This window comes from Plectropomus leopardus, chromosome 6 (genome assembly GCF_026936395.1).
Source record: "Plectropomus leopardus strain MGB_pleo_1.0 chromosome 6, ASM2693639v1, whole genome shotgun sequence".
Taxonomy (NCBI): Eukaryota; Metazoa; Chordata; class Actinopteri; order Perciformes; family Serranidae; genus Plectropomus; species Plectropomus leopardus.
This window is the reverse complement of record NC_142181.1, coordinates 14,884,719-14,901,580: the sequence shown is the minus strand read 5'-3', so window position 1 is coordinate 14,901,580 and position 16,862 is coordinate 14,884,719. Positions and strand designations below refer to the sequence as shown.

At 38.2% G+C, this 16,862-nt stretch overlaps 1 protein-coding gene across 1 annotated transcript in view; it reads left to right on the top strand.

Moving 5' to 3' along the window:
• The first annotated feature begins 2,906 nt into the window (after positions 1-2,906).
• Positions 2,907-16,862, top strand: part of inppl1a (inositol polyphosphate phosphatase-like 1a) — a 30,246-nt gene continuing 16,290 nt past the window's right edge. Inside the window, exons 1-5 of the mRNA XM_042486791.2 lie at positions 2,907-3,440; positions 11,779-11,842; positions 13,806-13,953; positions 14,040-14,121; positions 16,301-16,447. Coding sequence (XP_042342725.2) covers positions 3,262-3,440; positions 11,779-11,842; positions 13,806-13,953; positions 14,040-14,121; positions 16,301-16,447 — 620 coding nt within the window. The 5' untranslated portion in view covers positions 2,907-3,261. The remainder of the gene's footprint in view (positions 3,441-11,778; positions 11,843-13,805; positions 13,954-14,039; positions 14,122-16,300; positions 16,448-16,862) is intronic.

Genomic DNA, 16,862 nt, shown 5'->3' with positions numbered 1-16,862 from the left:
TTAAATTGGAATTGAATTGAATTATTTAATAATTTTTTCAGCAATTTCAAATTACAGAATTTTAAAGTAGAATGTGAGGTTTAAAGGTTTATGTGAGGTTAACATTGGCTCCAAACAGCATAAAGATTTATAGTGTTTTAATGCATTTTTCAAAAAAACATTGATACTGTGAGAATTTTGCCATATTTTAACAGCATTTTTGTTACAGAGTGATCATTCATTGTTGTGAAATCATACATTTAATGTTGCCAATATATCTCACTTAATCTGGACCTTATTAAATTGTTTTACCGCTTCTATTTCTTGGATTCTGGACTTAAGCTGATGTGAGGCATCCACGCTATTTTTTTTTTTTTTTTTTTTTGATGATATTTAATGAATACATAATATTCCAATATATCATAGAAAAGAGGTTAAGATTTTATTTGGATGTTGACATGAACAATATTTAACTTTTATATGTCATAACTTGCCAGAAATTATGTTAACATCCTATCTTTATAGCTTTATAACACTGAGCCTGAGAGGCTGAGATGTCCACAAGGAAAGATATTTTAGTTCAGCACAACAGAGACGCATATTTGGAGTATTCTGAAGTATGAGAGCGTTTTCAGTAGATGGTGACCCTGTATTACCATTTAGAAACAAGACCATGTATTTATATACTTTACAAAAGTTGACCATCCATTATTCATCCATTACATTACACTTTGTTTTTGGGGTTTGTAGTGAGCAATACAGCCCCAGCAATCTTTTAGCATGGCTATGGACTTAAACTTGTGTTTCAGAGTTGCCAGACAATAATGGTAGGATGCAAAAGAAAGAAAATGTGCAAAATTACTTTTTTTAAGAAAAACTGCTGACCAAGTATAGTTTTACTACCATGTGACATTACGACCTCCTCATGCAGAAATATTGTTGAGCCACAGGCTTTTACAGTCTTTTACAGTCAAATCACAGACACACACACACACATACACACACAGGCATACACAGTATGATGCCATAGTCAGAAATAGAATTGGGATGGCTGCTGTCCCTGTGGCTATTAATACTCAGCTTTTCTGAGGTCATTGGCAACACACACACACACACACACACACACACCACCCTGCCAACTCTCACCCTCTCACCTCACTTAAACTCTAACTTTCTTTCTGCGTGTGTGTCCATACCACATTTTTCGAGTCAGACTTTTTGTGGAAAACTAGAGACAAAAATATGATGATCTGCAACGATCTCTAAATGTTGGGTCGGTCATTTCCTGTGTTTCGCCAGCCTGGCCTCTAGGTAGACAGTTACACCTTATAGGAGTGTGTGTGGTCTGGAAAAGAAAAGATTGCATAACTGGATTGGAGCTGGAGAAATTACAGCAGCCTGGCCTCCTCAGTGGCTGTAGGTCACACTGTTATCGAAAGAGAAAAGTCCACAACGTAGCCACCCCCTTCCCACTGATCAGTCATGTAATATGACAAATTAATAATACTTTGCTACAGTACTTAAGTATTTTTGGGGAGTATGTGTATTTTACTTGAGTTTTTATATTTCTGTCAACTTTCACTCCACTCCATTTACTAGATTAATGTACACTTTTAATACGTCACATTTCCTCTAAGCATTTTACTTCCTTTCTACAAAATAGGAAAGGAAGGGAGGATGGAAGGAGGAGAGGGACAGATGGATGGATGAAGGGATGGGAGGAAAGGAAAAACTGGATTTCGTTCTCTTTCGTTGTAAATCTTCTAAGTTGAGAAGACGACCTCGTTTTTCTTCCAGTATAATGTACGCTAGATGTTCAAGGTGGTGTATATTACAAAGAAAAAATCACTGTTGTTTTGTGATTACCAGCATTTACCTATATTTTTACTTTCAATTCTTAGGGACAGTCAACACCGTGGTAACTTTAGCAGCAGCAGCAGAAGAGGCACAAACTGTTCCACTTGTTGATAAATATTTATTACTAATAAACACAGGAGGTATTCTCATCTGAAAAGTTGGACTAATGAAAGGCAACTGCCAACTCACTGATGGTATAAGCTGCAAGCTAACACAAAAATTGCAATATCCAACGATAAAACACATTGTAATGAACAGGCACATCCCTAACAATAACAAAAAAATGCCATTTGTGTTTTAAAACATAAAACAGCAAACTGAACAGCAACCTACAAACCTCTCAGTGCAGCATTGGGCATGATGGGAGCTGTGAGCACAGCTTCAATATTATATAATTATTTTTGGTCCTTAAGTCCAGTAAATATAAGATACTTTGAGACTTTTACTGAAGTAATACTCTAATAGTAATAGCACCTTCCATGCTTTACATACAAGAGTGCTAAAATTTAAAAACTAAAAATGTATGAAAAAGTATAGACTATATAAAAATTAAATAAATAAAATAAATAATTATTATTATACAGCACATGGATACCATTACAATGGAAATAAGTTGCAGGCCAGAGTTTAAAAACAAAATAGAGAAATAGAAATATAATTAAGTATTAAACAACAAAAGTCAAAACAGTAAAAATACATTGGTGATTTTAAGTTCTGCCAGAGTCATTTTCTGGTAAGAAATCTATACTTTTACTCAAGTAGGCTAGGCTATGGCTTTTAGGTAGGCTACTTCATCCACCACTGCCTCTGATAAATAAAACACAGTCCCTAAATGCAGTCCCTTTCCGCCGCTGTCGCTCTTCTCAATTAGTTCATTCCTTTTCTTCTCTTTCCCTCCATCCCTCTTTATCCATCCATCCTTCCTTTCCTGAGAACTCTGTCAAGTTACCCGCAGACAGACACAACAGGAAACAAACTCTTCCCTCTGAAATAAAGTGTATTATGCTAAATCCACCCACAGACTGCTTTATTTTGAAAAACCTGAAAGGAAGTGTCTCATATTGGTAGTATGTCGCATTTGACGCTGGTCGTCCCCGCTTTTGCTCCCCGGTCTCCAGTGTGGATTTACATACCCTGATTTCCGTGGGACTGGGAAGCGACAGAGGAGGGTGGCGAGTCTTTCAGGAACCGAGGAAACAGCGGCAAACAGAGAAATTTAACAAATGTACAACTTTTAGCCCCGTCCTCGGTGCTCTCGCGCCTCCAAACCGTCGTCGGAGTAACGTTTACGCTACTTTTCGGAGCTTGTTTCGGCTCTCTAAGGGTCTCTCTCTGGATTATCTTTCTCGTCTGGAGGAAGGCTGGGAGGTTTTCGGAGAAGTCTGGAAGCAGCTTGAGCTGAACCCGGTTTGAAGGGCTGTGGCCATGGCCGGGGGTGGAGGTGGTGGTGGGGTTTCTCCGTTGGGGCCCACACCACCGATGTGGTATCACCGGGACCTGAGTCGAGCGGCGGCCGAGGAGCTGCTGGCCCGGGCCGGGAGAGACGGCAGCTTCCTGGTGCGGGACAGTGAGAGTGTCAACGGGGCTTATGCTTTGTGTGTACTGTAAGTAACTTTATCGCCGAAAAGAGAAGTTTATATGAACTCTTAGCGTATGTGTGAGGCCGCTTTTGGCTTTGTTTACCAGGAGAAGTTTCCAAGGTTTTAGTTTAAGTGGTCGTTAACGTTTGTATGTAAGCTAGCACACGCCTTCAGGGAATCAGAGTTAGAGATACTTTATTGATCCCGGGGGGGAATTGTTGTTTGTTACAGTCGCTCTGGTGCCAAGCATGGAGAATTATAGAAAACGGAAATAAATATGAGCACATAGTATGTAAAAACCTATTAATATAATGTGCTGAGTGTGTAAAGTGTGTCAAAATATAAAATAGAAATGCTGCAATACTAAAGAACAAGTAGATATATACATAACTAAGAAAAACAGTGATGAGTATGCAAAATTAGTTACATGTTGAATATAGCTTACATTCTTTGGTTGAAAGAATTTTGCACATTTGAATAATTGCACAGAGGATTACAATAGTTGAATTGTTGCACCAGTTATTGCACTTAAGACATTGTGTAAAGAAATATTGCACCTTAAAATACATTTTGCACATTTGAAATGATAACAAATAAATAACAGCATTATAATTCGAGATGGGCGTATTAAGTCTAAGTCTATCTAGTCTATTGTCCCAGAGTGTCTGACTCTCTGAGGAGGAGTTATATGGTTATATAGAACCTTGGGTTTTGTGTTTAAGTGTAGTCTGTTGTTGCTCTGCTAAGCTACACAAACTTTTAAAAGTTTAACCTAAACTCTCCTTGCACCATTTGGTCAAATTGCAGTTAAAACCTACATAAGGCAGCTAAACAAGGCATTTGTTTACTTTCTCCTTGAAGTCAGTGAGTGCCAGAGAGAGACTGTCTGTCTGCCCAACAGTGAAACTCCAGCATGGCACACAACTTTAGGGCTGTCCCTGTCTGTCTTGTGTCTGATGTGGTCGCCTGCAGCGCCGTTTTTACAGGGCACTGAAACTGAATGACGGTCGAGGTAAATATAAGCGTCTTTGGGGCTGTTAAAGTCTTGCTGATTTTTTAATTCAAGGGTCCAATAAGCTCATTGCAGTGGTGAAGCAGCTTGCTTAGCTGAGAAGTTACACACAGTATCTTCTCACACAGTATATCATAAAATTACAGGAAGGGCAGTTTAGGTTAGAGGGCCTGGCAAGAGTCTTTGCTGAAAGCGGTGATGAGACGCCCACCCTTATTTACACAAGGACAATTTTGCTGTTCAGTAAGCGAAATAAACAACCTCACTACCTGACTTACAGTACTAAAAAAAGTCTTAGGCCAAGTTAAACTTTGTCATTTTAGCAAGGTGATTATGATCATACATATTTATTTCTCAGTCGTCTCTTATAATATACAACCAGAACATACAGGAACTATGTTTACAGCATTAAAATGCAAATATTTCAGAATAAAACTTCACCAAGCTAAAGTTGCAAATATTAAGTTTGACCTCCCTTTCCACTTAGCATGTCTTGAACTCTCTTGGGCAGACAATATGAGATTTACAACACTAATTCTTTGATGTATTATAACAGATTGCATTCCAGACATGTCCAAATCTCCATATTGATTGTTTGAGTGCCGTTTGTCATGGTTGTACGATTCCATATTTCAAGCCAAATATTGACTTCAGTCTGAAGAAGCCTTTTTTTTTGTTTTGTTGTAATGCATTGTACATGTTCCCTGTATTTTTGGTTTCTATCTGTATAAAGCGACTGAGAAATGAATATACTATGCTCAATTCAACTTTGCTGAAAAAACAAAACAAATCCATGGTCGCCCAAGACTTTTGCACAATAGTTCAAGAAGCTGTGTCCATTCTCTGTCCACCTAACAAGCAGACCAAGATTCAATACACAGGTATTGGCAGGTCAAATAAATGCGGAAAGGGTGATGTTAAACTTACAACTGACCAATATGACTCATGCCCCTGCAGCAGCGCCCACACAAAGTTAAACCGATGCCTAGACTACTGACTGGAGATTCAGGAAATAAAAGGCTTCTGCCATTCAACATAGTACTCTGACATTGACTCAGCCTACATCCCCTATCTGATAGTTTACCCCATGCTGAGTACATTTTGTGTATACATGCACACCAGCAGCAGTGCGTATGCTGTATTACACCAATGATGACACTGTTACAGTATTTTATTTTGTAGTCTGACCTGATTATATAGTACTCTGCCAGCTAGACTGGATATTTGCCAGTGTTAACATGTTTTTCATTTTGTCATACAAAAAGCTAGAAAAATTAGTCTGCAACCAATTTTGGCTCCTGGATTATTAAAATTAACATTAGACGATATCCAGTTTTCATTCTTTGCTGGATGCACCAATTCAGTAGGTCACTCTGAGACCAACAGCATTCCTTACATCCATGCATCATGCGTTTCCGGATTTCTTCCGGCCTCCACCTCTCCCTTCCTCCCCCCTTTCACCTTTCACATCATGGATTTTTTTTCATCTCAGAAAGTTTCCCTTCATGATGCCTGAAGCTTGTTATGGACAGACTTTAGTCAAATTTGATTTACAAACAATTTTACTGCTTTTAACCTCTAAGAGTTTCCTCATAAACATGTCAAAGAAAAAGTACTGCCAAGTCACCCCAACACCCAGGCACAGCTCATGTTGACCAATGTTGATAGATCAGTATGTCAGTGACAATCTGTCTGAAGTCATAACTGAGAACAGCAATGACCCAGGATTTTGCAACAACCCATGAAGCAGCAGAGGAAAAGATGTTATGGTCAAGCAGTTGACTCTCGTGAGCTTGTATTGATATTACTGAGTTTTTAAAAAAAGCATTTCCAGGAAGTAAAATCTGAATCACCAGACGTGTGAAAAGGCTCCAGACTGCTGAATAGCACACCGTTTTTAGTCATGGCCCTCAGTGAGGCGTACTCAGGGCTCATGTCTATACCTCTTGATGCTGATACCATCTCCTTTGTCTTGTATGCTTCAACTTACTTAAAAAGCTACTAAAGCAAACAAGGTAAAACTAGCTGGTTACAAGCTTGCCCTGTGTATTAGTAAACTAATAAGTTGTATCTGTTAAGAGAATTAACATCTTCTTCACTCTGAAATAATGTTTTGTAATTTTTTTGTGAATAACTACACTAACAAATTGGTGAAAACATATGGCAAAATTCTTACAGTAATGCACAGTTTTAAAAAAATGTAGTAAACACGGCCCAATCTTTATGCTTTTTGGAGCCAATATTACACTGTAAACCTCACATTCTTCTACTACTGTAATTTTATGGGAAAAGCTGCTTAAGTGAAATTGCTTCAATGTTATACTACAGTTAAATTTTTTTCAGTATTCTATGATAAAGTGTGACAGTCTATGGATTTACAGTGTAATATTGGCTCCAATAAGCATCAAGATTTCCTGTTTTTCTTGGAAAAGCTGTACATTACTATTAGAATTTGGCTATATTTTCACAGAATATTACACTGTAAATCTCACATTACTGTGTAGAATACTGTATTAAATTCAATGGTAATATACTGGTACAGTAATTTACAGTAGTAACTCTGTAAAATAACTGTAGGATGCTGGCAACTACAGCTGCCAGTAGGTTACCGTAAGTTTCCAAGAAAATTTGGTGTCATTTTTACTGCTTAAACCATGTGACCTATTTTAGGTACCTGCAAACAAAACATGTGCTTGCCAAAATGTTTCTGTTTACCTGAACATGGCTACTAGACATGGCTTTTGTTGAGCTTGCCCTTACGACTTACATGCACATATAATGTGCACTTCCTTTTTGAAAAATGTGGAGGCTCGAGTATATTTAGGAAGTATTTCCACTCTGCTTTTGTCTGAGAATAGACTGGTGGGAAGAGTACTTGTACTGGTGACTTTACAGAAGCTGCACAGTCAGTACGTCTTTAGGTCTTTGCCTTTCACATCCTCTTTGTGCACATTTCAGTCTGCAGAATTTGTGTTTCGTGTGTTTGCATGCAGGCTTTTGTAGGAAGTGACCACTTTGACCAGCTTACTGAGCATATTTGATAATTGTGTGAAAGATGTGTTTGGTATTTATGTGCTACAAATTGTACAGATAAAGTATTTTGAATAATGTATAGTATGATAGAGCTTTGTCATTCATCTCAGTGTGATTTAATATTGAAATGTTTAAAAAACAGTTTTCTAAAGAATCTCTCTAGTGTTTCCCATTTCAGTGCCACAAATTTTAGATTCCAACAAGAGGCCCATCAGGTGAGGCCATATATTTAATTTAAGCATGTGTGTATGCATCAGTGTAACAACTACAGACATATTGAACTTTTTCCTATTTGTCCTGTCAGGAAGATGTTATTTAGTATCAGTTAAGCGTGTCTAAACATGTTGGGGTTCAGGCAAAGACCTCTGTGTTTCAGCGTGTGTTTGAAACCTAGATGTTTCTGGAAAAACATTCCTCACCAGGAAGGCGTGTGAGTGGGTGTATATATATATGTATATGTACACTTTTATTGCCCTGTGGAGTTTGTGGGTTAGGAATTTATTTATATATATATATATATATATATATATATATATATATATATATATATTTTTTTTTTTTAAATAGTCAGTTTTTCAGGTTTGTACATATTAGTGTTGTCATAGTGTTTCATACCACTAGGAGGGCATACAATTCAAGTTTTTATTAAAAAAAAATAAAGTTTTATATATATATATATATATATATATATATATATATCAAGGCTACAACATGACAACAATAACTCCATCTTCTTTCCATCTTCTTTTTTTGTTAGTAGTAAAGAACAGCAGAATGAATGTGTTAAACATGTCAACAAGAGAGAGCAAGAAAGTGCAGCTGGTACTGCAGAAAATGAGTATTGGATCAGTTTTAAATTTTCATCATTGATAGGTATTGATAAATCAGCATTTGAGACGACACAACTGTGTATTATAAAAGTTATTATGACTACAGTCCCTCCTTTTTTGTGATCACATTAAATGGGAGGAAGATTTGCAATAGTAGAAACTTTTTGTCATATAGATATGAACCCCCTTTTGCACAACCTTATGTTAAAGCTGTAGTTTGTGTCTTTTATTTGCCTACTGTATTGCCTTGTAGCACTTCTAATAGCTTTACCGCAAGGGAACGAAAACAACCATTCGGGGCCAAGGAGTGTATAATGCAGCTGTCAATCATATCAATTATTGCGTTAACTTTGGTCAAACTGTAAATCTAGGGTGATGAAATATGGATTAAGAATCTGTTACTACATTGTCTATTTCTCACCCCAGATGTTTAAGTGCACTGTTTAGCCGTTAAATGAGAAAGCTGTTTTGGCTGGAGGTCACTGCTAGGCACTTCAGTTAGCTGTTTCCAACATGGAAGCTGCATTAGAGACTCCTTGGCTCTGACTGGTTGTTTCTGGTGCGCTATGGTAAATTCTAGCAAATGCCATTAGTGGCAGTAGGAAGAGGAGGGACATGATTTTTTTCACAGATTATCCATGTCACGTACTTCTCTCAGAATATAGTGACAGTTTCAGCAGTTGTGACACAAAGGTGTTTTCATAAAAGTGACCAACTGTATCATTCACTGTGATACAGCTAAGAATCTGTCTAAAACTCATCCCTTCTTCTCCTTTCCTATAAAATCTCCTTTGTGATTAATTTAATATAAATGAGGGTTATCGACAGGGAATGGAGGCTTTTACCTGTGCTCACTTCACCAGTTTGTTTCAGTTTAGCAGCGAGGCACAGGTTACATTTTGAATGATAAGTATCGTAAGAATTATATAGGAATTTTTTGCTGATTGTTTAAGCCGGTGTGTGGAGTGTGTTGATACACGATACACATACAGTTTACAGTGTGGGGACTGAACTGACTTATTGCGCTTGTGCTTGCGGTTGGATGAGACAGGAGAAAGGGAGGTGGCACTTAAGGCCAGCAGGGCAGAGGGAGTCAGTGGTGCAGTCATTACCCTCAAGACAGACTATTGTTGACAACATACACACACACACACACACAAACACACTATGCTTTGGGTCTATGTCTATCCCATAATAAACCTCACACTCTTTCTCTGTCTCCCTCCCCCTGCTATAACTTTGCTGCCACTGAAACAATAGTATTTATTCCTCAGACCCACAGAGAATCTCATCAGCTGCCAACAGGAAGACAAACACACACAATTGCACTACTGTACACTGCAGTGACTCCTGTGTATGTATTCTGTGCCACTGGACCTACAATGCATTGTGTCCATAATATGACAGGATTAAATGTGGATATGGCTTCAGAGGCCACACAGACAAAAGGAACAGTTCATCTTACTGACTGTGTTAACAGCTGGGCCTTGAAAGGCAGGAGCAAATATTTATCAAGTTTATACTGTTACAGTGAGCAAATGCTGGAGTCATGATATATGGAACTATTATTGGCAACAAGCTGATTTATGTGCTGCACATCAATTCAACATGGGAACTTCTGTTCTCAGTGTCCTGGTTTATCTGGCACATTTCGTTTAACTCCGATGCCATGGGATCAGATCTGTGCCAGCATATTTGTTGCATGTTATACCCCTTCTATTCTTGCCTCAGATAAAGGCAAGAATGCAAAAAAAGCACACCAAAAATATTGATGTAAGTTATGGTATCAGAGCCGCTACTGCAGAGATTGGCAATAAACAGCCTGTAAAAACATAATTGCTTTCAGTAACAAGTAAATTGTCCAAAGGTTAAAACACAGTGAGCAAATTTAACACATTACAATTTAAATTCATATGTACTTGGAAGCTGTTTTAAATTGCTTTTAAATTGTCTGGTATGGAACTTCCTATCGAATCCCAAAAATGTTAACTTGATTTTATAATGCCCACCTAATGTGTTGCTGCTGATTTTCAGACCTCAGCTAATCATCAGACCTATGCTGGGCCCTGGTTAGGTTCAAGGTTGGGAAACCAGGTTTGATGACCTGTGTTGACCCACTCAGACAGAAACAAATGCCACCAAAGCATTTAAAATTCTAGCTGAACTGCACACTCATGGTGTCTGGTGGCGTTTTATGCAACACAACAGTTCCATTCACATGATGGTTATTCAGTAAAGTACTGGTATCAGTATCACTTTAAGGGTATTTGTATTGGCACTGGTATCATAATTTTTAAATGATACTTAGCCCTAAATTTAGGTCAGCTCTGCAATTTTTCCACAATATTGATAGTGAGGTATTTGTTAAAAAATATTGTGATATTTAATCATTTCCATTTTGCCAAGAACTAATATGATAACATTGTCGCCTATTAAAAAGTTCAGTTAAATCTGATGCTCAAGCAGAAACTCTCACAGCTTCTTAGAAAGTTATTTCAGTAGTTTAATTTAATCCAGTCCATGTTTTATTTGTGCATTTAGCTGTGGAACACTGACCTGGAAAGACCGGAAAAACAGCTGAGAGGTCAGGGCAGGATGAATTCCCGACATGGATTTATCCCCCCCTCATTTTATACAGTGTATACACACACACGTCTTGTAAATAAGCACATTGTAAGCAGCAGTAAAAGCATTACTGAAGTGCTTTGCATAGACTGGTGAGCTAGCACCTACGCATCTAAACAGATGCACAACCATAACTCATGCATGCGGTATACACACCAACAGAAGTCTACCACAACATTTGGTTGGCAAATTGAACATTTTGTGTCCGGTCCAGTGAGCAGACGTGAAGTGCAGACATGAAAATCATTGAACTCCAGCTTGTGGCTGCAGGCGTGTAGTCATGTCTGTGCAATGACAGTGTCAGAGCATTGATCTGCGATTGATTGGGGAAAAAAAGTTGTGGTTCATCAGAAATGCAGTTCAGACTCTGAAGTTTGATGTGTAGTTGTTGACTGAAAGAAATGCAGTACATAGCAGATTTTGAGTTATTTAAGAACAGACATGATGATTTCCTTTTAGTCTCTCTGTCTTGAAATATGATGGATTTTTTTTTGTTTCTTTAAACTGTATTATCATTTTGACTTAACAATGTGTGAAGGCTAGGTTCCACTCTGCTCTACTGTATCATGCTACTGTAAGGACAAGGCCCACTTACAACTGTGACAGACAGCAACAGGTTGAAGCTCTCTACAGTGTCTAAACCCCCCTCTTTCTCTCATACATGCATACACACACCGCTATGAGCACACCCCCACAGAGGTCAAGTACAAGAGTGTGTTCTCATGCCAGACTTGTAATGTTATTCTTTTGTTGAATCAAAGTTGTCTCCTTTTCTTCTGTCATTTCTCCCTCCATCTGTCTTTCACTCCATTTGCACCAACTTTCTGACCTCTTTTTGTCTTTGGTGTTTCTTTCTCTGTAGGTTTCAGAAGCATGTCCACACGTACAGAATCCTCCCAGATGATGAAGGATTTCTGGCTGTACAGGTACAGAGAAGTCACACACACACACACACGCACACACACGCACACATACACTCCGCTGAGGTCAAGTGTGTGTGCATGTGCAGCAAAAACTGTATGTGCCGCAGTAGCAGCTGGCAGGCAGAGATGCTTTTGTTGGCTCTGAGCTCTCTCTCTCTCTCTCTCTCTCTCTCTCTTTCACACACACACACACACACACACACACACACATACACTAACAGCAGCCTCTTTGTGCGTCATGTCCAACAGCTGTGAAGTCCCCACCAGCAGCCACACATACACACACACACACACACACACACACATACGACAACATGGTGCTTCAGACTGTCTGTGTGGCCACATCTCAGACATCTGTGTCCCTGCTGTATGATTTTTAGGTTCTTAGTTTTGACGTTGAAAAGAGTCTAAGTTTGATTTTGCTTCCTGGAACTGAATATGTTTGGGAGCAGTATTTACCGAGACAGTTCTTCCTGGTTTGAATTATATTTAGACCTCTGGGTCATATTTGCTTACACGACAGTAAATGTGGAACAATAGGAACCACCAGAGATTTCAATAACATGACTACTTGTAGCCAAGGAGTTTGGATGTTATTGTTATGTTCATACCATGTAGAAAATAACTTTCCTTCTCTGTCACTTGTTGTTTCACTCTTTAAATTTTCTCCTCTGTTTTGGAACTGTGCAATACTGCACTGTTTGAATAGCAAAACTGTACAACAGGCATTACTGACTTGAAGCCATCTACATTATTTGCGCAATAATTAATTTAGCTTTGCAATACATTGTACAATGTTTCAACTATACAATACCTTGCATTTATATTTAGCACACTTGTAGTACCATGCACAGAATTTTAAATCCTTATTACATTTCTTATACAACATGTCATATTTCTTGTAAGTTTCTTGTGTGTGTATAAAAATATATATATATATATATATATATATATATATATATATATATATATATATATATATATATATATATTTGGAGGCATATTGTGGCGTTATGCACAATTTTTTCTTGCATGCTTTGTTTTTCTATTTCTTCTCTTTTTTTCACTTAAATCTTTATTAACACCTTTATTAGAGACACTGACATGTCAGTTGTGAGAAATTGCCACCCCAGAAAACAAAAGCTAACACAACATAAACTGCTCGGGTGCATATACATTTTCTCATCCTTAAAGACCAGTATATCTATTAATCATTGTTACATTCCAGTGTTGTCTTTTTGAGCTCTGCACAGAGTCCATTTTTTCCCATTTTCTCTCTAGTTGTGCTTCTTGTAGTCTCATTATGTGCGTCAGTTTTTCCATCATAAAGGTTTCTTCCACAATTGTTAGCCGTTGGTCCCTTGTTGGTGGCGTTTCCTTACCCCAGTTCCCAGTGATACCTTTCTTGCCACTAGCAGTATTTTGATCAAATGTCTATCACTAGCAATAACATTTTCTTCAAACAGTTTACATAGATAAAGCACCAAACAACTGTTACGGACCTCATATCCTAGTATTTGCTTTCACTCCTTGCATACCATTTCCCAAATTGTTATTATTTTCTGACATTTCCAAAAAACATGAGAGTGGTCTACATCAAACGACCCCACTCTTGCTAATATTTCTGAAGACAGAACAGCTGTTTACTTTTTCCATGTCGGGAATTTATCCTGAGAATTTCCTTCAGGTTTGCTCATTAGTGGATGAATGGTGTATCTTCCACATGTTATGCCAGTCTTCATTTGAGATTTCCACATTGAGTTCTTTCTGCCATTTCACCTTGATATATTTAGTTGGATGTTTATGATTAGTGTTCAATCCTTGTAATACTGCAGAAGTTTTGTTTAACTGTTTAACTTTTGTTAATTTCCTGCTGTGCGTTATTTTTGTGTCTTCTCTATGAGCAATTATGACGTGTACCAAATACTCCAGGGGATTAATTAAGTATTTCTGGTTTTTCTCTCAGACATCTCAGGGCGTACAGCCTAAGCGGTTTAAGACATTACCAGAGCTGGTGTCATTGTACCTGCAGCCCAGCCAGGGTCTGGTCACCACCTTGCTTTACCCTGTGGACAGAGAGGAAACAGCTGTCAGCGATGACAGGGACTATTCAGGTATCTCAAGCATGCAAGCACACTTGCATGTGTGGTGATTGTCTCTGTTGTGTCACATGTTATCTCTTCTTTTCTGTGATTAATAGATGGGGAGGATGAGAAGCCACCCCTCCCCCCTCGTTCTGCCTCCACCTCCACTCCCCCTGGTCCAGACACACCCACAGAGAGGTACAAAGTCAATGAGGATTACTGTGTCAAGTTGACAATAGTAATAACTTAGCACTGAGAATCAAATCACATTTTACTTGTGGAGTCTCTTAACCAACATTTTAACAATGAGTTGCACAAATGAAATCATATTTTGAAATCTCACACACAAACACTCATACGCAGCACACACACGCACACACAGAAGCAGGATGTTGCTTCACTGTGAAGGCAATAAGGTCAGCGCCGCTCACCAAAATAGCAAACTGATGTATCAGTGATTATATGAACAAAAAAACATACCGCATTCACTTTCATTGTTTCTGTCGCATGACATACACATGCACGCTTCACACAGTAAGCGTTATTATATATTAATATCAAACATTATACACATCCTGGTATAAAACCACACTGGATCACAGATGATGCAAGGCTTTGATGTTTGTGTGTGCACGTGTGTGTTGCTCAGATCTGTGTATATTAATGAATAAAAATGAGTGCCTTCTCTCCAGGGCTGCAGAATTATGGCCAAAATGAAAATCACAATTATTTTTATCAACATTGTGATTGATTATTTATCATTAGTGACCTTTATTCTTCTTGGCCCTAATGCATTTATCGCACTGCAGTTTGTGGTGTTTTTTTCAGGTGATTTAACAAGTTAGACACAAGTTTATGTACTCCTGGCCTATGCGTTGTTCTCTTCTAAATAAGTATATTAATATATTTATACCCATTAGTTCTAAATCTGAAATACTTCCACACAATGGATGATGGTAGCTGATGAACAGATTTTGCCAGTCTGTTGTTGCAAATTCAGGAAAGTTTTTCCCAGACTGCATCTGCAGGGTGCAGCAGGGTCTCCCTGCAGGGTGCGCAGCAGCATGACAGCTCTTCAATAGTGGAGGCTTGTTGTTTGTTCAGGAATCACATGAGCAGCAAATGAGCGAAGAAGGCATTTTAAACATTAATCATGTAATTGTTGAAAGCCAAATGGAGTTTGGAGGCAGAATAAAAATAATTCTGACATTTATATCGCACTTAAAAGTTACTGAAGTTTTTGCAAGATGTAAATAACTAACTACATGTAGAATTTTACCAGAGATGAAAGAAATACCACAAATTAGCGTGCTGCAATAAACTTTATCAGTTTTAACTGTAGGTGAAATCAATGAAGCAAAATTGTCCATTCCATCACAGTGGTCTTCATACAGTATGTCAAATTGGTCTTCATATGTCAAATTGTTATGGTAATAAGCTCAAAATCGGTCATAGGAATTAGCCATGATATTTTCTACATATGATTTATGAAATTTTCCTAAATGAGTGCAAAAGACATCATAGATCAGAGACGGTGAAGGAACAAGACATCCCCTAATCTTTTACATTTGACATTTTCAGCAGTCTGCTGGTTTGCAGACTTTGCATGTTAAAAAAAGGCTTGGTGGAGTGAAATTTACTTTAGTTACTCAAAAGCCACAATGTTGCCAATATTAAAGGATTGTTATCATAAAAAAGGTAAAGTTGCAGAGATTACAGCAAACTGAGTGTTTTATTTGGCAGTAATGAAAGTGGCGTATGGGCTGTCAGGAAAAAAAAGAAAAAATTGGCAAGCTGTTGAATTGTGTGTCAGCTGTGTTTTTGCTAAGGAAAAAGCCCCACAGGAGGTATTGTACTGTATTTCTGTACAACTAAAAAGGGAGCTTACAAAGCATTGGCATCCTTAAAATGACCGCAGTGACGGTCTGTAACACAAACTTTTAAACTAGTTGTACAAGTATAGTTGGTTTGCCAGTGTGTTGGAGGCTGGGGGCATTCTGCTGGCTCACTTGGTTGTGTAGGCATGTGTGTGTTTGTGTGTGTCTGTGGGTGGCAAGGTAGACATAAGTCTGTCTGTGTTAGAGGAAGTGTGTGATTTCTAAAAATCCTGACTGCACAGATGTAGCACTGACAGACTCACATATGTGCACTGTAGATAGGACATGAAGTCCATGACATCTCTCTGTTTTCTGATGCAAGGGATGTAATTTATCTGCAATTTTTGTACTCACTGTTTTAAGTATCAGCTGAAAGTTAAAAAAATGTATTTATGACTTATGGCAGTAATGCAATAAAGTAAAAGAATGGCACTTTAATTATATGTATGTAGTGACAAGGGTTATAAAAACTCATTAGACGTTTTTTGAATTTGTTTTAGTGCTCCAGCAGCAAATGGCCTGAGCACCATCTCCCATGAGTACCTGAAGGGCAGCTATGCTCTGGACCTTGAAGCAGTCAAGCAGGGAGCCTGCTCTCTGCCTCATCTCAACAAAACACTAGTGGCCTCCTGCAAACGCCTCAATGGGTAAGAAGGACTCACCAGCACATCTGTAGACACACATAGTCAGACACTCTTTTTCATGCATATAGTTTTTTTTCAGAGAACATTTTGACTTGTCATTGTTGAAGTCATCATTAGTGTTATAAGCAACACTGGTGCTTTTCATACAGAGACAAACAGCACTCACTTGTAAAAGTTTCCAGCCCACAGAGTCTTCAACTCGTCTCTTGTTTTGGTCACAGTGGCAGATGTTGCACATTCAAACATTGTGATAAGCCACAGAAAATAAACTTGTATATAAGGCGTGGATTAAGTCAGTTTGACAAATATAAGTGAATCTCATGGCCATTAATCTGTAAGTCATTGTACAGGCCCAAACTGCCCATTAAAACTGGGCAGTTTGGGCTATCCGATATTATATAGTTTGGTCCAATAGAAT